Source organism: Ambystoma mexicanum, chromosome 1p (genome assembly GCF_040938575.1).
Source record: "Ambystoma mexicanum isolate Mex_15411 chromosome 1p, UKY_AmexF1_1, whole genome shotgun sequence".
Classification (NCBI taxonomy): domain Eukaryota; kingdom Metazoa; phylum Chordata; class Amphibia; order Caudata; family Ambystomatidae; genus Ambystoma; species Ambystoma mexicanum.
In genome coordinates this window covers 1,044,559,782-1,044,585,911 of record NC_090921.1, presented here as the reverse complement: position 1 = coordinate 1,044,585,911, position 26,130 = coordinate 1,044,559,782, and the positions used below count along the sequence as shown (strand labels likewise).

General features: G+C 43.7%; 1 protein-coding gene across 6 annotated transcripts in view; it reads left to right on the top strand.

Moving 5' to 3' along the window:
- LRRC36 (leucine rich repeat containing 36) overlaps nucleotides 1-26,130 on the top strand; it is a 1,132,044-nt gene that overhangs the window by 1,029,249 nt on the left and 76,665 nt on the right. For all 6 annotated transcript variants that reach the window (XM_069604413.1, XM_069604376.1, XM_069604369.1 and 3 more), the window contains one exon: nucleotides 24,364-24,478. In XM_069604413.1, coding sequence (XP_069460514.1) covers nucleotides 24,364-24,478 — 115 coding nt within the window. The remainder of the gene's footprint in view (nucleotides 1-24,363; nucleotides 24,479-26,130) is intronic.

Here is a 26,130-nt window from a genome sequence, read left to right as displayed (position 1 = left end):
GCAAGACAACCCTGGTATTTACATCTGCGTAAACTGGCGGTGTGCGATCCCATCAAACTCCCGTGCCCGTACAATCTGCTCACTCAGCACGGGGGACTAACCGTGCACCCTCAACCTCACTCAATGAACTTGGCAGCATGGCTCCTGAAGTCATAGAGTTCGGACATCTTAATCTGCCGCAGAGATGTATGGATATCTTGAAAGAAGCAAGAAAGCCTAACACTAGGCACTGTTATTTTGAAAAGTGGAGGAGATTTGTATTTTGGTGGCGATCTAAACAAATTAACCCCACAGAATGTACTCCTTCCCACATTCTAACTTATATGCTCCACTTGCTAGATTCGGGGTTAGAATTCAACTCTTTAAAGGTCCACCTGGCGGCCTTGTCAGCCTATACCACTTCCACAATAAGGTCTCATGGTAGAAGGTACCTGTCATCAAAGCATTCATGGAGGGAGTAAAGAGACTCCACCTTCCAATTTCAAACCCGCCACCAGGATGGTATCTCAATGTTGTACTCACTAAGCTCATGGGACCCCCTTTTGAGCCGATGCATAAGTCCAGTCTCAAACACCTGACTTACAAGACTGCCTTCTTAGTGGCTATTACTTCCATAAGAAGAGTTAGTGAAATACAAGCATTGTCAGTGCAGGACCCTTTCTTTCTTCTCAAGGATAGGCTGGTTTTACGTACTCACCCTAGCTTCTCCCCTAAATTCATCTCTAAATTTCACATAAACTAGTCTATTGAGCTGCCGTCTTTCTTCCAGCAACTCCACACACTTGATGTAAGGAGGGCGGTCTTTTACTATGTAAACAAGACCAGACTGCTAAGAAAAACAGACCAACTGTTAGTCTCCGTAGCACCAGGCAGAGAAGACCGCATTTCCAAGAATGCCATCTCCAGGTGGATAGTCCGATGTACACAATTGTGCTATTCCCTATCAAACAAGGCACTGCCTTTTACGCCGAGGGAGGGCTTACTCCACAAGGAACACAGGAGTCACTCTGGCTTTTATTGCAAATGTCCATCTAGACAGCATTTGCAAGGCAGCTACATGGAGCTCAATAATACTTTCACTCAGCATTACTGCATTGTCACTCATTCCAAGACAGATACACAGGTGGGACAAGCGGTTCTAAGACATCTCTTCGCACATCCCACCAGCTTCTCCTAACACTGCTCGCTAATCTATGCACAGCTTGTGATCTAAGCAGATTCCACAAGCCTCAGAAGGGATACATTACTCACCGTAATCGTATTTCTGATGCTTGTATCTGCTTATATCCACATGCGCCCACCCTTCCACCCCTCGGAGAAAAGGCGCATGGATGCTTATGAGCTTGTCAGATACGTATCTGCTTGGATACTATTGTACTCGTGCTACACTTCATGGTACCTCATTTCAGAAAAATAACAATCGGAGGGACCTCGACACGTGAAGGACCATGGGTACAGTGGACGTCACACTAGGGATAGTATTACTGTCACGCCCTATCGACGTCCCTTTTTTAATTTTGAAAACAACTGTAATGCTCTGCAGCTTCCACTACATGTCGGCATGTGCACAGCATGTGAATCTAAGCAGATACAAGCATCAGAAATATGATTATGGTGAGTAATTTATCCCAAATATTACTCAAAGATAATAGGCATATTAATTTATTTTCTAAGTTGGCTTCAGTCTAAACAACACCAAATACTTCAATGATAGCAGTTCAAGATGAGGAAAGTGTGTTTAAAAGATTCGATTTTCTCCAGTATCAAGACCAGTATGATATCGGAGTAAGTTACTTGACAGTAACATTTAAAATACATTTACAAACAACCAACTACCCTGTGCAGGTGCGCGGTAGTGAATGTATTGGCTAGGTATAATCTACTTGACAGTAGACAATGACCAGCTTACATAGGTCTCCTGTAGGTTTGAATATGAAATAATACTCTCAGGCATCTGATGAATCTATTCCAAACGCACATGCATACTGTATTCTCAAAAGACATACATGGGTACAGCTTTCTTTAAAAATGTATGTGTGACTTTCACTAAACATGACTGTTACTTGGTGTGTGTGTGTGTGTGTGTGAGAGAGAGAGAGACTTGAATACAGCTAAATATGCAGCTTTAAATTCATGTTTGTGCACTGTTTTCAAGCTACTTGAGTGTGCACATTTTTAATTTGTGTATGCCTGCACAACTTTAATGCATTTGTGTATGGTTTTTAGCATGCATGTATTATCGGGATGGAGGTATACTATTCCCTTCCACATTACACATCAATATGTGTGTGCATTGAAAGATAGGAGAATACAGGGGTTTGCACTTAACACAATTTCTATTAAATATAATTAATTCCCTCAGCATGTGTTTTGTTACACAAATACCACATCTATGAGTATGGTCTTCCTTGGCTGCCTTTAATGCTCAATATCACCTTAAGTAATTGTATTTTTCAACAATACCATGACTCAGAATTACTCTGGAATGACTTACGCCACTAATTATATCTTCAAATTATTCAGTTTTGCAGAGGCAATTCTACTTCAAAGTGGCACCAAAATACAATCAGTTTTAAATTTAGTTTCTCCGTAAAAAGAGGTTTAATGGGGTAACTTACTTGGTGTTCCGTATAACTGGAATGACCCAGGGCATGCAAAATATCTCCAGCTTGCTCCTGTTCTCAAATTACATTCCCCGGAGCTCCCTGCCTCTTAACTTCACAGATTTACTCTAGTCAATCTCTCTGGACATCTTTGGGACTTAATGTGCCTTTTGAATATGACTTATGATTTTGGAGATCCAGCTGGGACACAGTCAGCATGGAATCCTTCCTTTAGCACTCCTTCTCTTCAGGTAGCCATCTGGAAATCAATTTCCAAATGTAGACTGGGTATCTTCCCAATGGACTGGTTTCCAATCTGCATAGGATGTAGTCCTTAAATCTCTGTTCTCCCATCTCCAGATCATTCCATTTCTTAATGTTCATCTTCCAATATTCATCCCTCCTGTGTGCATGAAATTGTATATCTTTCTGTGTCCATCTCTGCCTTGTGCCAGTGGTGTGGTTTTCTCAGTTCCATGATACACAGAAAAAGGTGTAAGGGAAACACTCCTACTGAAGAAAATGGCAATTTTGTTTTTGGACTCTAATTTCTGATTAAAGTATGGTAGCTTAATAAAATGAAGTTTCAGATTCTGTATATCGATGTGCACATTTAGAGACTTGAACGATTGTGCTATGATCAGTTTTGGCGCAGTTATACATTTTTGCCATTTGTTTGCCTATTCACACATTTCCCTCATTTTAATATGAATCTGGTTTCTTAGTGTGGAGTTGGTGACATTTTCCTGCAGGTGACATCACCTACCTACTCCTTTTTCATGATATCAGTGTATGTGAGAACAGATGTTTTTTGCTATGTATAGTTCATTAAACTCTCCATGACTTCTTGGGCTAATGCAGTTTTCATTGCAGGCCTGGACTTTGAGAAATGATGACAAGCCCTTTGAAGTTCTGTTTATCAGCTCGACCAATTGTTAAGGCTCTGGCTAGCCTTCATAACCAGCCTATACTTGAGCAATGTCCCTTTGTCTAGGCTCTTCATGTTTTGTTAATGTGCATTCCTGATCTGGGTGGGCCTGGAAATGGAGCTGCAGAGTTTTGAATTCCCCTTTTAAGCAGTAACTCCCCTTTTCAGTCGGCAGACTCTGGCATGTCACTCTGAATTTCAGATGCAAGAACTCCAAGTGAAATGTATGTATGGTAGAATGAATTGGAACTTTTATATTAGTTCCTGTATTGCTCTATATCTCCTTATTTTAAGTCAAATAAAACAAGTGCTGCTCTGCATTGAAATCCCATGCCATCTACCTCCCCATAGAGGCCAGACGTCCCCAGAGGCAAGGATCTACCCCTATCTCCCGACGCCTGCAGTCTGTCATTAACCACGAGGATGGTAATGGCCGCCGAACTCGATTGCAAGTCTGTTGACATCGGTTGCTAGGCAACCCCAAGGCTGCATTAACTGGCCTCCGGTGCGACCGGAAGGCGGTAGCCGTGCCCACGACGACGAAAGACCCACTAGACTAAGGGCAACATCTGTCTGGTCCTGTCCGGGCCGTACTGGGGCCAAAAAGCGCCAGCTCCTTCTGCCCATCTACACATCACATCCCGACCTTGTACCTTGGACAAAATCCTGAAAACAGGGTAAGAATAACCTGTCATCCTGCTGCCCCTGTGTAACTATACGTACTATTAGCGCATATTTAACATTATTCGGCTGTTGCATACTCCGGAACTTAAAACGTTTGAACCTTTCCTCATAATGTATTGCTAGGTATTGCGTTGTAAATCCTGACCTAGCTTGCTCACTAAAATCCCATAAAGCTGCCTCTATTTATATGCTCTTACTATACCTACTAGCCCAGATGATCTCATGCAATGACTAGCCTGTAAAACTGTGACTGTTAGCCTGTGCGTAGCCCCCGGATTCATGCATGTTATGGTCATGGATAGCATAGATTAGGGGAATGCCACTTATTTTACTATCAGTCATCGCCAGTACTACTATTACTGCATATGATGCTATCTACTGCAATTGTAATGCTTGTACTAATTGAAATGACAGCCGTAGCTATTTTCTGCATTCTCATTCCGAGCCCTCTCTTAACCCTACTGAGAGGATTTGCATACGAGTGTTAACGAGTATATTTGCCCTTTGCACTCTATTGGGTGTACCTTATGCTAGATACGTCCCTAGTACGGCTAATCTTCGCCTAGGATGCGTACCCCAACCCCGCTCCTTGGGCTCACTATGCTAGCCTTACTAGCCAACCACTACTCAGTGAACTCACTACTCCATATAATGATGGACCTGCCTTGCACAGCTGGTGCTTTCATCCACCTTGGTACGGGATTAGGCCGTCTACAGTGTTTGCGACACCATCCACTCCCTTGTCCCTCACCATTCCTCAACAAGACCATACCTTTTCCCTTCCATGTGTCACTTTTAAGACACCAGTCCGCACCACCAGACACCCTCTAGTCTGCTAGGCCCAACACACCTATAACATCAATTCACACAACCCAAACTTTTGCTATCCTCAAACAATCACAACCTATCACTGGCCAATTGAGAAGAAACCGCCTCTCCTCCCGAAGGATTCACAAGACACATATGATCACATCATTGCCAAACAGTCATATTCGCTATGGCCCTCTTACTAGATCCACATACAACCATCTGGTCACAGACACTGTCTTAACCTCTACCGCCCAGACATTATGGACATCACAACCTATTACAGGTACACAGAGAAAACATAGATTATCCTCTAGACTACACAAGGCTCCCAGGAAGAAACCGCTAGTGGCAGATACTCTACTGCCCCAGGACAAAACAGCCATGGTCTTACAACCACAAACCAACATCACTACCATGAACCTTCAGACTACTAAAGATTATAGTCACATCCTAGCCACGACCACTAAACCAACTTGTCCTCACGTGATCTCATTAAAAGGAGCGCTCACCAATGCCAGATCCTTCACAGCCCATGCTCTGGACATAGCAGATGCTATAAAAACTAAGGATCTGGACTTTCTAGCAATCTCGGAAACATGGCTACACACAGCCTCTGGCCCTCTCTCTCCCTTCCTTAGCCATCCCGGAAGGATACACTATCTAAGGAAAGATAGTTACAGCAAGAGGAGGTGGAGTAGCACTACTAGCCAAAGAATCCCTAGATATTAGAATATCCCACACCACACCTTTCTAATCTCGTGAAGCCATGACTGCAAAAATGTCCCTTACACCTACCCGCACTCTCACAATCCACATTGTCTATAGACCCCATGCGCCATTTCTACATTTGAAGATTATATCAAAACACTGCTGGCTCACAATTTGAAACCACACTCGAACATGATTATCATGGGTGACTTTAATTTAGGATTAAATGACCCCGAGACCTGAATGCCACCCTCTTAGCAAACACCCTAGAAGCCCAAGGCTTCACACAAAGAATCATGGCACCAACACATGACAAAGGGTACACCTTGGACTGGCTAGCTGATATTAATTGTACTACCACCATCCAGTCCAATATCCCCTCACCTTGGTCCCATCACAACATTATCTCATGCACTACCAACATTAACTCTAAGGTTCTTAATAAGCATATCCCAACTATGCTGGCCCCATCGAGAAACCTCAAAAATGTCAGCCGAAATAAAATGCTTCCTCTACTCTCCCCTATACTAAATACACAGCACTTGGTTAGCAACCCATTGAACCTAGTTAGCCTTTATAACGAAACCATGATAGCAGCGATGGAGATAATTGCCCCACTAAAAAGTAAAAAATCCAAACCTCTGGCACACATTAACCTTTGGTTCACCCCGGAACGTAAAGCCTTACTGGCCCAAAAAAGATCTGCAGAAAACAAATGGATCAAATCCCCATCTCAAAAAAAAAAAACCTTGTTCAAAACTTTAGCCAACGAGTATAAGCTCGAAACTATCAAATCCAAAAGTGCAGTCTATAATCAAAGAATACTCAATGCCCAATCTAATACCAGAGAATTATTCACTATTCTTCGGGAATTGGAATCTCCAGTATCTACCATTGAGCTTACGATCAAAGACACACAATGGTGTACCAAAATCCAAAACGCATTGGCGGATAAAGTCGCACTCCTACAATGCAAAATTGAACAGAAAAAAACTAAAGTTAATCTTAACCTAACCCCCTAACCAGTCACCCACCGCTAGACACCTCTGAAGTAACTAAACTCTCCCTTTTCCACACTGTACTCTAGACACAATTAACATAATTAAAAGTTCAAAACCTTCCAGATGCAAAGGGGATATCTGCCACCCTGGTAAAAGATTGTGTACTGGAACTTGCCCCTTTCATCACTAATCTCATCAGTAATTCATTTGCAACCAACACAGTCACCAATGACTTAAAAACAGCCTGGGTTCTACCCTTACTCAAAAAACCCACGCTGGATCCCAATATTCCAACTAACTATCATCTGATTACAACTGTTCCCTTCTTACTGAATATATTAAATTGCGCAGCCTATCTGCAGATCCAAAAACACCTCGAAGATAACCACCTTTTAGGTCTAAGACAATCAGGTTTCAGACCAGGTCACGGTACAGAAACAGCCCTGCTTAATCTGAAATCACAAATGGATCAGTACAAGGACAACAGAGAATTATGTATCCTCTTATTACTAGATCTCTCCGCTGCATTTGATTTAGTAAATCATGACATCCTATGCCAGCATCTAGACACGGCAGCCCAATTCTCTTCAAACGCTATAAATTGGATCAATTCATTCTTATCTAATCGATCCATGACAGTCTTTTCAGAATCTACAGCAGCCCCCCTAGTCCCGGTAACATGCAGGGTTCCTCAAGGCTCTTGTGTTTCACCTACTCTTTACAACGCATTTACCAAACTTTTATTTGACAAACTGGACAATATGGGTATCTTGTATACTAATTATGCGGAAGATACCCACTTTCCAATACCTATTACGGGATGCTATGACACAGACACAAAAAACCTAAACAAAATATACCTCGCCATCCAGGCCTGGATGGCCATCAAAGAATTATGCCTTAATAAGACAGAGCTTATCATCATTGGAAACAAAACAAAACTTAATAGCCTCACCCAGCAGTACAAATCATTCATCATTGATGGCAATACTATCCCATTAGCCAGTAAGATAAAAACTTTCGGAGTCTACATTGACTCTGCCCTCACCCTAAACAGACAAGTCAATGCCGTAGTCTCCTCGGCTACGTACACGGCCAAACTAATAAGAGCTAGTCAACCTTTCCTCTCTCCTGAAAATAACATCACATTGGCCAGAGCATTAATACTATCAAGGATAGATTATTGCAATTCTCTCTTCGCTGGAACCAGCAATAGAAACATTAAAAAGCTACAAACAGTACAAAACAATGCCATAAGAGCTGCTCTAAACATCCATAGACACAACCACGTCTCCGCAAAATTCAAACAATGACGCATAAATGTATGGCCAAGAAGGCGCCTAAATATCTTAGCAACCTTATTAGCAAAGCCAATTCCAACAGACCAACGCAGAGCGCATACACCAATCAACTCAGCATACCTTGATTCAAGAGATTAAAAGCCGGAGGCTCCAGTTTCCCAGTAGTAGCTCTTAATCTATGGAACGCTCTTCCACACCAACTCAGAAATGATCAATCATATTGGTCCTTCAGAAAAAAACTTAAAACGTTCCTCTTTAGCTCTGACCTCCAGCAATAATCTACTAAACCTCTATTTCCGGGAGGTCATGTACTGACAAAGTCAAATGTAAACATTGTATTGTCTTATACAGTCCTGCCTTTGTGATCCTTTGATCATGATTCAATTACGATGTTTACTGCAATATCTGTAACAATGTATGCTTTTTTAAGATCTGTCAAAAGGTAACCATCTTTCGTAAGACTACTATTTGAGCGCCTAGATGCCTCTGGGCACCGCACGCTGTACAAATGCAAACATAAATAGATAAACGGTCATTGCAATTGTATACAGTTTTCTATGCCACACATGTGTCATTTAGATCTCCTGTGCGTAATGCTGCATTACGACCTATAATTTACAACTTTGTGTATTCAAAAACACATGATAAAGACGTTCCTTGAATACAAATTACATTTAAATTGTGGACACGTTTTCACTACTCTGGACATATTTGTAATATAAATTGCTATTCTTTGTACACTTGCAATCCAGGAACATTGCATTTGTGGCAGTATCCCAGACTTTCCTGTATCTGTGCTGTGTTCCTCTCTAAACATGCTCAGCCTGCTGAATTCATTTGGGAAGTAATTGCATTCAAAGGTTTTGGGCCTAGATTTTTAAAGTGGCATAATTCTTGTATGTTCTCCTTTTGAATTGTCACATAGTGGCTGGAACAAAATATGTAACCTAAACCATTGGCTTTACAGATGAAATCCAGCCTCAAAAATAATTGCAATCCAATATTTCACAATATCTACAACGTTGTTGACTTAGAAATGTATGTTCGGTATTTTCTGTCTCTGGGGTGCCTTTTTTGTCATAACTGCAAGCAAAATACGGAATCGGCACAGAAAAATGTCCTTCAGGCAATGCCTCTCACTCCGTAATCAAGTTTTCTGTCATCAGTTTTCTTAGGCCCTCGTCCTTTGCTTCCAAAGTTCCCGACAGGTTGCTGCAGAAGATGCCGGGGTGGTCATTCTGGCTGTCCCTGGCTCCTTTGGCCTTTGTTTCCTCCTCCTTCTCTGCTGGTGAAATCCATATTTGGGCTCTTCCATAGCTTCTTGCTGTCCTCCTCACTGACTCGACTGGCTATTCCTTAAAGGGCCATTTTCCTGGCTGCTGCAGTGCTACCACGATAGCAAATCATTTTGGCCCAAGTGACATAAGGTGGGAAGACTTCATACTTTGGAAGTCTGGTGGATTGCTGCCCCACCTCATCACTGTTTTAGGACTTTGTTGCTGTGTGCCTCTTCCCGTTTTCCCTGAGCTTGCCTTGAACGACCTTGGTTGGATTTTCATTCTCCTGTCTCCTTAGTAGTTTGGTGCTTCAGCCTTGCAGGTTGTCCACTCGGCTATTAGTTTGTTGCTTCTTTTGGTCATCAGGATCCTTGCTAGTCAATGGGTTTAAGTTCCTTGAATTTGGAGGTCCCAACTAACTTGACATACATTTTGCACCCAAACTCACTGTTCTCCCGATGTTTTTGGGCCAGAAATTCCACATCATTTGCAATGACTGCATCTCCTGGGGTCCTACGATCCCAATATGTTTCTTGGATCCTTCATCAATGGGTAGTGGGGTTTTTGAGGTCCAGCCCCCCTACTGGGATTTCCATTAACTAGTGTGGGTCTAGTTCTCCCTCTACAGCAGGCTCTTCCTGGCCTGATAGTTCTTGTTCCTTCATGGGGGGTTCTCTGGCGTCCCCCATCACTTGTTGCCCCTTTGGTTGCACCAGTGGGATAGAACCTTTGGGTATTCTGAAAACTCGTCTAATGTGACTTTACCAGGTACTTACCGTGACAATAAACTTTGTCTAGGCCAGGATAGTTTGAGATGTTTAGAAGGTACCAGTAATTTTATGCAAACAAAAAGAGCACTTCTGTTAAATCTGCTGAATGAGACAGCTAATCTTTTAGTATTTTATTTTTTTTTCAAAAAATTCAGCGCACTTCAAATGTTGCACAAGCTCATAAAGTGACAAGTGCATGTGCAAAATTTTTTACATCCATTAACAAAATGAACACTGATTTTTGTATTCATTTCTGACTAATAAATCACTGCAGCACATCTTTGCCGTTAAATAACATTGTTGATATTGTTATGTTAAGTAGTGATGCATATTGCCCCTGTTCCTGAGGGAGGTGGGTAGAAAGGCATAGATGAGGTTCTATGACCCAAAAGTATCTGAGCACGCTACAGAGAAACAAAGCAGGTCAACATAAGGCTACAGTATGACTAAAAACAGAGGGTTTAGATTTTCTTCCTAAATGCCATCAAGTTGTTCATACTTATTGGGGAAGCCAGTTCCAAAGTTTGGCACCCGCAAGTGTACAGGCACGGCTAAAGCCCCTGGAGAATCTGAAGCGATTTACAATCATGATACATCGTACTGCTTATCTAGGCCTTGCTGAAGAGAGCCATTTCCAATGATTTTGGATGAAGTGGGGGAGCCGTGCCTTAAAGGGCTTGGTGAGCTATAGTTGAGAGCTGGAAGTCAATATGTACTTTCAAAGGGAGCATGTTTAGCCATCGTAGAACAGGAAAAATGTGCATGCATCTGGGTATTCGTAACAATACGTGCAGTAGAGTTCTGGATGACCTGCATTTTCTGCAATGCAGAGGTGGTAACCCCAGCATATAAGGATTTGTAGTATTACAAACAGCGCTAAGAATGGCCCTTAGAATAATGTAACCACTTGTTTTGTACATTGGGACCTGTTTTGGCCCATGATGTAACTTTGTTTCTAATAAGCGTACTGACTATTATGTTCGGGCTGTGTGTTTTAACCATTTTCTTCCCTTATCTACCATTTGAGTGTAGTAATAATACCTTGTTGAGATTGTTCTAATGCGGTAGGAAAAGAACATTTTCCACCCTACATTTTGGCTATGATTTCCTGATTATCTCTAGGTATCTGACCTGTGTCTAGGGAATCCCTTTTTCTCCCCCTCCATTAGCATTGTAGGGTGTAGGGTATTATACCAGCAGGTAATTAACCTTATACTGGCTTTAGGATTGGAAAGGGACTTGTCGAAGGCCCTTTACTGTTTTTATAATATATTGCCTAACTCCTTTTTTTTTTTGTTGCCTAATTTTTTTATGAACTATATGTTGCTTATGTAACAACCTCAATAACGAGTATATATATGTTTCTAAAAATCTGTGTAGTGTCTTCTATTGGGCAATCTGTAACATGCAGCATTAAAAAGCACATTCCCTACAGGCCCATTTGTCCCTCCATATTTTATCATTCCATACTGCCCTTTGCTGTAATGTGCCCTTAGCACTGGAAAATGTGCTCTCTCCTTGCTGACTTGGAGCACTTGAAATCTCCAACACAGCCCTTTATCTAAGGCCTGTCATGCCCCACCTCCTCCAACCTGATCCCTAATCTAGACGCCTTTCAAGCCCTCCCCGCTGGGGCATACCAGAAAGGAGTATGTAGCACCTGCAAGACAGCTCACTCTGTGCACCATGAAGATAGGTTGTATGGACATTATCCCCTGGAGTCATAGGTACATATCTACTTCCCCACACTCAACAGAGTGATCATCCCCCAACCATGCTATACATTCATGATTTCTCAACTAGGAGTTACCCCCACAACTACTCTATACCTTTTTTATAAAGTCTAGAGATTTGAAAAGTGCTACACTTCTGTCTTGGATCTTCTTGCAGTATTCACTGACGTCCATAAAGGAAACAGACGACCAGTTATCCATGTTAGTCGGCACCCTGAAGCTCTGAACTAGTTCTTTCGCCTCTTCATTTTACCCTTACTTGAAATGCAGTTCCCTGGGCAGAAGTTTAAAAAGGCAGATAAATACATCCATACAAATGTACTCTTTCATGCTAGCCATCAAACGGGAAGCCAAAGGGTTTGTGATCCCCCTGTTTTCCAATCTCTTTAACTGCATCACATGCCATACCCCTTTCCCTAACTTATCAGTTGTCCTAACTACTGGTGCCTGCTCACAGGGTCCCTCCTGGTCCCCAATTGCAACACGTTCTCTGTTTGTGTTTTCCATACTTACTGATGCGCTGTTCCAAGGTCCTCCAACCCTCGGCTCTTCCCCTTCGTGCCTCCTTTCACCTGTGTGCTAGTCGTCCTACCTTCCCCTATCATTTTCCTCCAGGAATGTTGCCCTCTCTACCTTCCAGTGCCTGACCTGCATTGAACAAAGGGCTTTATCATACACTGCTGGGCTCCTAGCAAGCTAACTGCGCCAATACCCCATTGCGGCCAAACCGTTTCTCCCTCCTTAACAGGCACATTCTTGGTGTTGGTTGTACTCTTATGTGCCCAACTTCCTCCTCCTGTGAAGCACAACCGTTTTCTGTCCCTCATGTATTGTCTTAGACCTTTTGTAAGGACCATGCTGTTGCCATCCTAGCTGACGCCCAATCTCTACCTCAATATCTGGAACCTCTTCATCATTCCCTATTCCATTCTCCAACCAGCTCACCTTCCCTGGAAACTGTCACTTTCCATCTGTGGATCCTTTGCCTTCCTTGCTACACTACTGGCCGCTAGATTCCCCCCCACTCCCTAATCTGGAATTCTTCTGTATGTCTGGTCCACGTTATCTAGGTGACATGAGCATGCTAGTGTGGCCCGCACTCTTATCCTGCTTAGACCAGCCACAGCCCAACTTCCCCTGATGCCATTGATGCAACTTCCACCAGTTGCAGTGAACATCCCCTCTTCCTTGCTGCACAGCAGTGTGCTTCCGGCACTCCTGTACCCATGTAGCATCAGTTCCCTCCCACTAATGTGGGTCAGAGCTGACGCCGCAGGATCCCTTTTTCTTTTTTGTCCCCTGCAAACCCTGAAGTCTATAATGCCTAACAAGGGGAGCGGGATGTTCAGCATTATTGGCCTCGATTTCTTTTCTTAGAAGCTGAATGCGCAGTAATTGCGCATTCAGCTTTTTTCTCGGTTTTCTGTGGGAATACCCCTTTCTTAAGGTTCTGATCTGGAAAAAAGTGCTGGCCCTGCCTAAAGGGATCCCAACGCCAATCATTCGATTCAAACTGATCTAGGTATACCATTGATAAATATGAGAGTAATACTGAAGCGCCTATTACTATTAAAGAAATTAATACAACCACCCAGTGAACTCCTTGTTTGAGAAATATAAAGAAAATATAAAGGAGCGGATTAACTGGTATGTAGAAAAATGTGAACAACTTAGTATAGATAAGGGTATCTCACTAGAGGAAATTTGTGATGTAGAAGCACAACATAAATGTTTATACGGGTCGATAGGTATGAAAAATCCAATGATATCCAGCGCTTTAAGATCTTCCCAAGTATAAAAGAAGTGCACAAAAGATTGGGATAGGTTTCACCCTACCATATGAAATTCCCCTCTAGTCGTATGAGCAATGTAGTAATGAAGTTTAGTCTTAATTTATCAAGGACGAGAGAAAATATCTCCAGATGGGACCGAACTGATTCTGTAATTACTTCCTGTCATTTTTGTGGCATACCCTGTGAGAGCATAAAGCATTTAGTATTAGAATGTGAGCCCTTAATGAACTTAACGTATATGTATATTTGGACAATTTGTAAATAGCACTGAATATACATTGTGATTCATTGTGGGAGCGTATTGACCAGAGTAAGACATTAGCGCATACCTTTGCACTGCTCAGATTTGTGTATAGGACCTTATTGATATGTAATATTGGATGGTTGGAAAATAAAGTTATGGTTTTATAAGAATCTTATTTTTAACATCAAGGATTGAACCAATAAGCATATGCACTTTAAAATGTACATTATTGTATGAATATTTTAACTTTTATATGATATTTTAATGTTGAATTTTCGTTGTTTGTTGTATGAAGTTTAAATTGTGGAACTTGAGTAAGGGTTCTATTGAAGCCATGAGCTCAGAAGACAAAAATTATGATTTACTTCCTTGGAGGTTATGTTTACTGTGTGCTTGATTCAAGCAGCTTTCTTGCTCTTTACACACCGTGCCCACACATCTTTGGCTCTCCTAAAACAGGAAGCAACTCGCACAAAGGACATTAATGTCTTGCCCATACAATCACTACAGAAACTACAAAGGGAATCCTTTCTCTGCAGTACGTAACTCTTAATCTGAAGTCCTGCTAATGCACACAAAGTTCACACACACATACTTGCTTTCTATAGTGGACACTCGCACAGCAGAAAGTATAAACATAAAGTGAAAGTGAACACTCATAGATCAGGGGTGCTCTCACAGAGAAGGAACGCTCCCATAGCAGGGACACACGCACAGGCGCAGGGACCACTTGTGCTTATTGGAGAATAAATATGGAAGCCATAGTGCTAATGGACCCCACAGAAGAAACAGACAAGATAAAGACAATCTATGCTACCATAAAATACTCATACATGTGAATAATTAGCACTTCTCCCGCATCCTCTGCGCCAGAAATAATAGCTTTGAAAAAGATAACAAAATTGTTGTCAGCAAATGGACCGCCATTTTTAAATCTATATATCCAGAAAACAGAGTGCCTAAGAAATGTATTGGAACATTTAACTTGGACTTGCCTTCTGAATTTTTAATTTGCAAAGGAGTGAGTTGAGTATTCACATTCTATGAGACAAGAGATTGAGCGAAGGACATATTAAGGAGTAAGAAATAATACATTATTACATGCCAAGTGGAGATCTGTGGCAAATTGATACGGACATGACGTTTGCAACCTTCCTGCCTTAATAAAGGCCATTTTTGTATTGGACTTTGAAGCAAATCTGGTCTACAAACTGTGGGACTGGCCCCCTTCTGGGGACCCAAAGAAAGGCCAGGGGGCGCAAAGCTCTTAAAAAACGGAGTACAGGAACTGCTTTCAATAGAAAATATAAGTAGTTCTGAGGCTTGTGGAATCTGCTTAGATTCACATGCTGTTCATAGGCCAACATCTAGTGGAAGCTGCAGAGTATTAGTTTGTTTTTCGAAACTCGAAAAAGGGGTGTCGAACTAGTGCGTGCCAGCAATACTATTCCTAGTGTGACGTCCACTGTACCCATGATCCTTCACGCGTGTAGGACCCTCAGATTGTTTTTTTCCGCCATACTTGTCGGAAGCATTATCGCAGAGTCCCGTGGCTTTTAGCCATTTATCATAGAATTATCAAAAAATCCCAGTTCTCCAAGCCTACGTCGAAGATCAACGTCGGTACTTGAGACCGAGGAAGAACAGCCGTTTGACTACACAATGGACTTTGGACCTTGGAAGGCCTCTGGCCTCACCCCTGCCAAGTAGGCAGAGTGGGGGGGGGGGTGGATATACACACATATACGTTTCCTACATATACCCGCCCGCTGCCAGATATTGACATATGGAGAGTACTCCATTTAAATTCTGCCCGAAGTGCAACCGTAAATTCCCCTGGGTAGATAAACATAATACCTGTAACCTGTGTCTTCCAAGGGACCACCCCGAGGCAAATTGCGTGCTTGTAAACTCTTCAAAGCCAAGACACTTAAGGACCGCTCGACCAAACGTTGCCAGGCAACTCGAGGCCATGGACGCAGTGGGTTCCTTCAGTGATTGCAGCAATGCCGCCATATCAGACGGCGAGGGCACAGGGGTGTCGTTAGTCACCCAAGCGCAAGCCCCTGACCTCGGAGGACTGTCCGGCGGGTCAGTTATGGGGACAACATCTGGCGGCAAGAGCGCTACCCACACCTCTTCCACTAAACACACTAAGCCCACCCGAGATTCGACATGCGTGTCGAGTGATCGGCAGAAGAATGCACGGAGAGAGCGGACCGCAGAATCTGTGTCCTCTAGGCGTTCCAGGTCACGTTTGCCCCATGACACACAGCAACCATCTACGATTGCTAAGAGTGCCACATTACCTAAAGTCACAGAGGTATGGTCGTCAGAAGACGAATCCGACCTCTACCCCCAGGCAGCACGTTCGAAGGCTACTCCGGTAGTTCGCTAGACGTCTGCGTCTGAGATTCAACACCCCTCTTCTAAGACTCCCGAATCTTGTGATCCCTCCTCCGAATCTCGACGCCAAGCGTCGAAAGATTCAGAAAAGTCCAAGGGGTCAGGTAAACACTCCTCTACACATGGGAAAGGGGAAAAACAACAGAAGAAAGCCTCTTTACACCAGGTTCAGAAGGAGAAACACAAACAGCCTCTAGAAAAGCCCAAGGCCCCTGACCTTGTCTCTAGACCAAAACCTGTCCCTCCCACTCCTCAGGACATGGGCATGGAGGAGGAACCACAGCAGGGAAGGGTTATTCGGAATTCCAAGGAATGGAACTCGGTGGACATTGACAGAGTGATGAGGAGAATGTCTTTTTTTGTAGATTTCTATGAGAAAGACCCAAATTACTTCAATAGTTATTAGAGTACTCCTGCTACCTCTGCTGCTTCGGGATCCAAAGACCCTCAACCTCCTACTAAGAGACTCCGTACTGAGACTCCAGTTCAGGGACTGATTTCAGACTCTTTCAGTGTTGAACCTTACCCAACAGTATGGTGAGGATTCGGAAGTACAGATGCTAGACGTCCAGGCCGGGGTCGATTACTATGGAGATGATGAGGACCAGGAAGAGGAGGAGGAAGACGAGGCAAGGCCTATAGTCTCGACTCCCCTATTCCCAAGGACCCCCCTTTGAATGACTCACCTATTGACAATCAGCCTTTGCTTAACAAAGTTTTAGCCAAGGCGGCAGCCCATTTCCAAATTGACACTCAAGGTGCCCAGGAAGAGAGAGATTTTGCAGAGCAAATTCTAGGGGATAAAAGATCCATTGCTCAGGCTATCCCCATTCTAACATCTATTCAACGCAGAATCGATCCTTCTCTGGTGACTCCTAATCTTACTCGGGCAGTTAACCCACGAGTAGAAAAATTATTTAGGGCCGCTCCCTCCGACCCACTGTACATAAGGGGTCAGTTAAAACCTGACTCGTTAGTGGTTACAACGACCAGGAAGAGAGCGGGAACACCTTTAGCATCTTACAAAGCTCCCCCGGACAAGGAGAGCAAGAGAATATACGCTCTAGGTAGGAAGGTGGCATCCACGTCGGCATACCAAGCATGCATTGCCAATACCACCACTCTGTTAGCAAGCTACAACTGCCACCAATGGGAACAGGTAGCTGCCCTCATTGCCTCTGCACCAGAACCTCTAAAGAGCCAGTTGGCCCAGATTGCGTCGGAAGGAAGATCAGTGTCCGGATGCATTCTCAAGGCTAACTTCGATGCAGCAGACAATGCAGGGAGGCTGATAGCCGAAAGCAGAGTCATTAAACGACACCCTTGGCTAAGGCAGTCTGGGTTCAAACCCGAGACCCAAGCCACCCTCATAGACATGCCGGTAGAACCTAATGTCCTGTTTGGGAAAGCAGTAGAGGAAACGTTGAAGATGCCTAAGGACAAATATGACACCTTAAAGTCCCTTGGCCAGCTAACAAATAAGCCCACGAACCAGCAGAGAAAGAACAATTTATGTCGCTCTCGCAGCCAAAATTCCCAGAGAGGGTCCAATTACTACCAGAACCAAGGAGCCTCATGGGGCGCTAACCAGCAAACTACCCAAGGTTTCACCAGAGGCCAAAAAAGGGGCCGCGGTATGGGGAGAGCCAGCCCAGGTAGAGGCGCTACGCCTCCCAATAAACAGTGACATTCCGCTTTGGGTCCCTTCCCATGCATCCCCAGTAGGGCGGCGCATTTCCACCTTCACCCACGCATGGGAAGGGATCACTTTGGACAGATGGGTGCTGTCCACAGTGTCCGTAGGATACTGTATAGAACTACTGGTGCGCCCCCGCGACCATCCTCCAAGACAGAAGATACACTCCTTGGAGCACCAAAGAATCCTCCTAGAGGAGATTGTCATTCTTCTTGCAAAGGACGTGATAGAACTCCTCCCGGGCAACCAGGTAAACAAAGGTATTTATTCATCTTACTTCCTTGTGCCAAAAAAAGATCTAACGATGCGCCCAGTATTAGACTTTCATCCTGCAAACAAGTATGTCAAGCGACACAAATTTCGCATGACTACACTCCAGGAAGTAATCCCCTGCTAAGAAGAGGAGATTACATGGCAACATTGGACATGAAAGATGCCTATTTTCATATTTCCATGTTCCCAGTCCACAGAAGATTCTTGCACTTCAAAGTAGACAGCCAGCACTACCAGTTCAAAGTGCTTCCCTTCGGTATAGCCTCGGCTCCAAGGGTATTCACCAAGGTACTGGCGGTGGTGGCGCACCTACGCAGGGAGGCAATCCCAGTGTACCCTTACCCTGGACGACTGGCTCATCACAGGGGAAAACCCCACAATTTGCAGACCCAACATTCAAAGACCTCCTCTTTCAATTGGGCTTCTCAATAAACGAGAAAAAATCAAGCCGATGCCAAGCACCTCCAAACAGTTCCTAGGAGCTGTCCTAGACACCAAAGAGGGGTTGGCCTTTCCATCAGAAGAAAGAATTCGGAATCTGTTACTGCAAATTCCTCAATATCAGTCCGATCACCAGATAAGGGTGCGCAAATCGATATGTTTACTAGGCATGATGGCATCATGTATTTACCTGGTTCCCCACACGCGCCTGCGCCCCATGCAGGAATGGTTGGCGAAACAGTGGTCTCTGGCAATTGGTCAGTGGAACGATCTAGTGGTTGTTTGGCCAACACTAGTACAGAGTCTTCGCTGGTGGACAAGAGAGAATCTTTCAAAGGGGAAACCCTTTTACAACCCAGAAATACAGGCTGTAGTCACAAGACTCATCCCTGTCAGGGTGGCGAGCACACCTCCTTCACCACACAGCTCAGGGTCTCTGGTCTCACACAGTGGCTCAGAATCACATCAACCTGCTAGAACTTCTGGCAGTCTTCAGAGCGCTTCGGGTGTTCGAACCCCACCTATCCAACCTGTCAGTGCAGATCCTAACAGACAGCACAACGGCAATGTTTTACATAACAAACAAGGGGGCACTCGTACACGAAATCTGTCCAGGCTTGCCCAGAAAATTTAGATATGGGCACTCAGACGGAACATTTACCTGTCGTCTCAACATGTTCCAGGGGATCTCAATTCACTAGCGGACGCTTTGAGCAGAGATCCCCTCCCAGTAGAACACGAATGGCGTCTACACGAAGAAGTCGTAGAAGATCTCTTCTCTCAGTGGGGTTTCCCCACTATAGACCTATTTGCCGCAAGCGAAAACGGACAGTGCCCAGAATTCGCATCCAGGATCCCCCAGCCAGGCTCCAAGGGGAACGCTCTATGGATGAATTGGTCAGGGATGTTTGCCTACGCTTTTCCACCAACCCCTCTGATGAGGAAGGTGGTCAACAAGATACACAGGGAATCGATGACGCTCATCGTAGTTGCTCCTATGTGGGCGAGACAACCGTGATTCCCACACCTGCGCAGACTGGCGGTGTGCGACCCCATCAGACTCCTGTGCTGGTACAACCTACTCACCCAGCATGAGGGACAACCAGTGCATCCTCAACCCAACTCGATGAACTTGGCAGCATGGCTCCTGAAGTCATAGAGTTTGCCCATCTCAATTTACCACAGAGATGTATGGATATCTTAAAAGAATCAAGAAAACCTAACACAAGGCACTGTTATTTTGACAAATGGAAAAGATTTGTTATTTGGTGGCAGAATAAGCAAATCAACCCGATTGGTTTCACTCCTTCCAATATTGTCACCTACATGCTCCACCTTCTGGATACAGGATTGGTATGTAATTCACTCAAGGTACACCTGGCGGCGCTGTCAGCCTACACCACCTCCCATAACAAGGTGTCATGTTGGAAAGTGCCAGTGGTTAAAGCCTTTATGGAAGGGGTGAAGAGACTCCACCCTCCAATTTCTAACCCACCACCAGGATGGGACCTTAATGTGGTGCTTGCTAAACCCATGGGGCCCCCCTTTGAGCTCATGCATAAAGCTAGTCTCAAACACCTGACTTATAAAACTGCCTTCTTGGTAGCCATTACATCCATAAGAAGGGTCAGTGAAATTCAGGCTCTGCAGTGCAGGATTCTTTCTTTGCTGTACATAAGGATAAACTGGTTCTACAGTCTCATCCTAGGTTCTCACCTAAGTGTATTTCTAAATTCCATGTTAACCAGTCCATTGAGCTACCGGCCTTTTTCCAAGAACCCAAAAGCTCTGCTGAGGTGAAACTACACACACTAGTTGTGCAAAGAGCGGTCCTCTACTACGTAGACAAGACCAGACCGCTAAGAAAGACAGATAAACTGTTCGTCTCCGTAGCTACAGGCAGAGAAGGAGATTGCATCTCTAAAGGTGCCATCTCTAAATGGATAGTCAAATGTATCCAGCTGTGTTACTCCCTTTCAGAAAGACACTGCCTTTTACGCCAAGGGCCCACTCTACAAGAGGTACTGGGGCCACTCTGGCTTTCATTGCAAATGTACCCCTTAACACCATTTGCAAAGCAGCTACATGGAGCTCTATTCACACTTTTACTCTGCACTACTGTATTGAAACTCATCCCAAGACAGAAACTCAAGTGGGACAAGCGGTTCTAAGACATTTGTTCGTTCATGACGCTTCTCACATCCCACCTCCTTGTGCTAACACTGCTCGCTAATCTATGCACATCATGTGATCTAAGCAGATTCCGCAAGCCTCAGAAGGGATACATTACTCACTGTAATCGTTTTTCTGATGCTTGTATCTGCTTAGATTCACATGCGCCCGCCCTTCCTCCCCTCTGAGAGAAGGCGCATGGATGCTTGTAGTCTTATCTATCTGCTTGGATACTCTGTACTCGCGCTACTCCTCATGCTACCTCATATCAGAAAAAATACAATCTAAGGGTCCTATACGCGTGAGGGATCATGGGTAAAGTGGACTTCACACTAGGGATAGTATTACTGGCACACCTTAGTTCGATGCCCCTTTTTGAGTTTCGAAAAACAAACTGCAATACTCCGCAGCTTCCACTAGATGTCGGCCTATGCACAGCATGTGAATCTAAGCAGATACAAGCATCAGAAATACGATTACGGTGAGTAATGTATCCCATATAGCATCTGAGGGTGTGGGGGGGGTCAGCAACACTGTTTACTCAGTGGGGTGGCTCGACAACAATATTTTGTATCAAGGAGGGGCTCAGCATCAAATGGTTTTATTACTATTGCCCTAAACAAAAATCAAAGGCCCCAAAGCCATTTTGTTGATTTGTTGCCTAAAAAGGTGAGACCACTGCCTTGCCTCCCAGTGAAATGGCATACAGACTTCAAGATCACTTGCCTTGTCCAGAAGGCTGTCCTATATCATGTTCCTGGAAACCTTAACAGAGCGCGTCTCTGTCAGCCATCAAGATGCCTAAGTGTTCCTTTCCAATAATTGCAGTTGCTCTCCCAGTGCAGATTCAAATGGTTTTGGTTGTGCAACCTCCCACAACCAGACACCGCTGCCACCGCACATCCTTCTTGAATCAGATCTCTGCATGTTTTAGTACATAACTATTTGAGCTCAAGTATTTGACTGTTCTCCTGTAGCTCTCCCATTCCTTTCCTTCCCTCCTAGCTACCACTCCCACAACTTCCAAGAGTATTCTTAATCAGCCAATTTGCAGTGTTGTCATTAAATATAATTATCCAATAAACAAGATAACTTGTTGCCAAAACTTCAGCATAGCCGCCCAGAATGACCCCAACATGTGAGTTTAACCTTATATCCACACCGAATGTGGTGCAGCCAGTCAGGCAATTGATTTACAAATGAAGCTGATGTAAAGGCAAGCAGTAACTAACTCAATGAAATATTCATAAATATAAGGCATTGCTCCCTTATTAAAAACAAACTAAGATCTAATTGATGATACAAATTGTTATCATTAATGTGCCCCGAATAAATGAGAGGAAACCCAAGGAGCCTTGATGCACACAGTGCTCGCTTGGGAAGAAAAAAAGGTTTCCCATATGGTGTGGTAACCACACCTGCAAATGTTAGAGCTTACTACAGTGAAGTGTGAATCCTACAAACAATTGTATCCCCATTTGGCTTAGCAAACTGAATCTACCAAGATATTTGAGGTTCATAACAAGCTCCAGACAAAAGGTATCCTCCTTCCAAAGACACTAGATTTTTCAGTGTGCTGGGATATGCATTCAATAAATTCAGAGAACGCGCCATTAGAAGAACTCCTTTGATCAAATCCCATATCTATTTGAACTATCATAGATGGATGAAGAACCTTGCATGGAGTATCTGTCCATTAATTGCCTTGTGCCTCAATTAGCAAATATTCTTAGCCAATGAGTTCCTTTCCAAGGCACAGTTTGGTGAATCTTGATCTTGTCACCATAGTAAGGAATCTATGTGAAAACTACACACCCATTACTTCGCGGCTGAAAACGTTGCATCCATTACAACGGATCTATGTGAAAATAAATGCAGGGGAGACCCCCTGCAATTCCCCCCCCCCACACTTTAATAAATACTGTAACACACCCCCTCTATATTTTCGCATAGATTCGTTGTAGTTTATGCAACATTTTCGGCAGGGGCAGTAGTGGCATGCGCAATAAACAGGTGATACCAATAGGAAGCAGCTGTCCAAATTTCTGAGCCATACTGTTGTTCATCATCTTTATGAAGAACATAAACTAATTTTACAATGAGCTTTTTTATAGAAATGCACCAATTGCCTAACTCCTACTGAGAGGATCAGGCGTACTTTGATGACCGAAACCCACATTTCGACACTGGCTTCAAACTGTTAAGTCAGCCAAGTAATGTTTGGGTTTGTTGCATCCTTAATAACAATATCAGGCCGATGTCTAATTCTAGGACCAGGTGTACCCCTTGTGTACAGTGGCACAAGCACCCCTACACCTGACTGAAAGCCTGTGCACTGGTTTATACAGTCTTCACAGTGCACCCTTTAGTCTGCCTGCCATGATCTCTATGCCTCTAATTGACCTATGTAGATCGCATTGCTATTCTTCACACAAGGTCAGTCCCACGTGATCCTGCAAACCACCTCCATGTCACAGTTTGTATTGGGGGGATGTCCTCCTTCCATGCGCTACCTACTGCAACATCCACAGCTAGGAAATATGAAACTGGATGAGACAGGTGAAGAAGTGTACTCAGACAATTTAGTGAGGGGTAGTGCAAGCTCTCAGAGCTGCTGCCCCTAAGCAGTCCTTAAACTGTCCTATGGGCAATATGGTGCTGACTGGCTGTCTTCCATTGTGGGATTTTCATTCACAGCAACATATTTGATCACAGTGGTCTTTTGTACTGTAAAATGTGGCTCTAAATCCAACTATGCATGTATGTAGCACAGTGTTCATTGCCCCTATGTCCATAAAGATGTCCTGCTTCCTAAAACATCAGATGAATTTGAATAATTGAAAAAGCACTTACTTGAACGTTTGCCTGTTTCTAGGCTCTCAAGGTTTTTTAGAATTTCAATTTTATTAACAATTATACCTGAAAAAGGGACCAATATTCCAGAAACCGATTGCTCCCAAAGGTGTTCTAAATGAAACTCAACATTTTATACAAAAACATCTAATGAAGGATTCATGTTCAATGCAGCCTGTAGGTCCATTCCCAAAGCCCACGAGGTTTGGGGAGATGAGAGGCCAGAGATAAGATTAGTTCATATTTACCCAATTCTGAAAGTGGATTATAATCTGTTTACATGGGTGAAAATGGAGCCATTAGATCACTAACTGAAGCAATCCATTATAGTGAATATCTTGAAAGTCTGTTATTCACTGATATTTATTTCATTGGACCATATCTTGAGATCTAATGTTAATGGTAAGTTTGATTCAAAAGAATGCATTCTGTCTATACACTATGCAAGCGTGCAATGTCATGTGCTGGTAAGCCTACTTACATATGCTACATCCCTTTGAAAAGATAACAAACAAGAGCAAAATAGGATAATTCAATTTAAGCTAGCGTGATAAGTGTAGTGGTCGTTCATAGTGACATTCATAGTGACATTTTCAACATCACTGAAATTTAAAAACTTTATAGCGATACTGATGTAATGTGCAGACTGGTAACATGTATTTCTTTCTAGATGATCTGAAGCAGAGGAACGAGCAGCTAACCAGGAAGGTCGATCACCTAAATGACCAGCTCAAGCAATTCAGCAAACTGCAGGAGACTGTGAACCTTCTTCAAGACAGTCATCGGTATGTCCACATAGACAGTGGGGATATGTGCTGCGTTGCAGAACTAAAGAACAAGCAGTGGCTAAAGTACAGCATGGCCAAATAATTGTACAGAATTGATTCTGTGCATCTAGTCTGTCACTCATGGGGTAAGAGCATTCTGACTGCTGGGGTTTGGGAGGCAAAGCAGTGTAACCTGATCCCACTGTTCCACATGCAGCACTATCTGTTCCTGTGCTTCTCGCAGTCCATTCCTCTGTGAGGATCAATACTGGGCTCTTGGTTCTACTCTTCGGGGAGTATCTGAACCTGTGATGTGCCAGTGTGCATTAAATGATTGTTGAAACAACTCTCTGATCACATACTGTGTGCCTGTGAATTTCAGGTTTCAGCTGGGTGGGAACATTGCAATCCTCACTCGGGAACAAACATTTGAGTGATGCCAAAAAACATTGATATGCAAGTGAAGAAGCTAGGGACAATATAAAGTGTAACATACAGTAGACAAAACTCATGTCTTAACACTGCAGTGACATTTGCAATCCATTATGGAGAGATTTCACCTCATGTTTAAGATGGGGGCAAGTACCGGTTGGAAAAACTCATGCTTTCGCCTAATTTTGGAATGGCAGAAACTTGTAACTTCAGATCAGTCCTTCTAACAACCATGATGGGTCAATCAAATAAATTGCTGTTTAATTAATGAATACAGTAGATAACCAACTGTGATGAGCGACTTAGTAGCTTATGTTCTCACCCTCCCATCCAAGCTTAATTGAAATATTTGAATTAGCTGCAAGGAATTGAAGATTTTCCAGAATAACTATTGATTCTATTAAAGACACAGGGGCGAGCATTATGCATCCCTTTCTTTTAATTAACCTTAAGATAAATAGCTCAGCAGCAAGATTTAAACAATGGTTTTTGTAAATAACGAAACTTGCTTAGGTGTTGAAAAATCCATATTAAGTGAAAAACAACTTTTAGCTTTTCTGAACTCCATTTCCCGGAGTCCTTGGCGACCTGAACTATGGCCTCCAACATGTCACCCAAACCAGCCAATCCGTATAGAGACTGTCCCTTAGGTAACTGCAGTTCTTCTTGTACTTCCTCTTTCTTTGCTGCTCACAGCAAGTGATAAGTACATTATGCATTATTTTCTCATACATTTCCATGATTATTCTGTTTGGCAGTTAAGCGCACAGTGCTTTCAGTTCAATAAGTATATTGCAGCTGCGTTGTCTGCTTACCTCGGTGTGCGCGTTATTGCCTAGCGCATTCGTGGCTCAGAGCGAAATATTGATACGCTCTTATATCAGCTCCTGTTTTCCCCGGGTGCCGCATGTTGTTTTCTGACCGCGCCCGTGCTTTAGGGCGTGTCCCCTCCCTCAGCAGGAGGCTGTTTATTACTTTTCAGAGCTCTGCACTCCAGCAGGGCTGACAAGAGGTCTCTGCTCCCTGCACCAACACAGATATTAGCGTCTCAGTCCAGGGGAGGCTCTGGAGCCTCGCGCGGCTGCCGGCTCTCCTGACCAGGTCGCTACCTTGCTCCCAGCAGGGGGGGTCCCGCTCACCTCCCGGGTCCTTTCCTCTCCCCTTCGGTGCTCAGTGACATGTTTTCTTTGTACTTCAAAGGACATTAACGCTGTGATACCCCTGGATCTGGGCGCTAC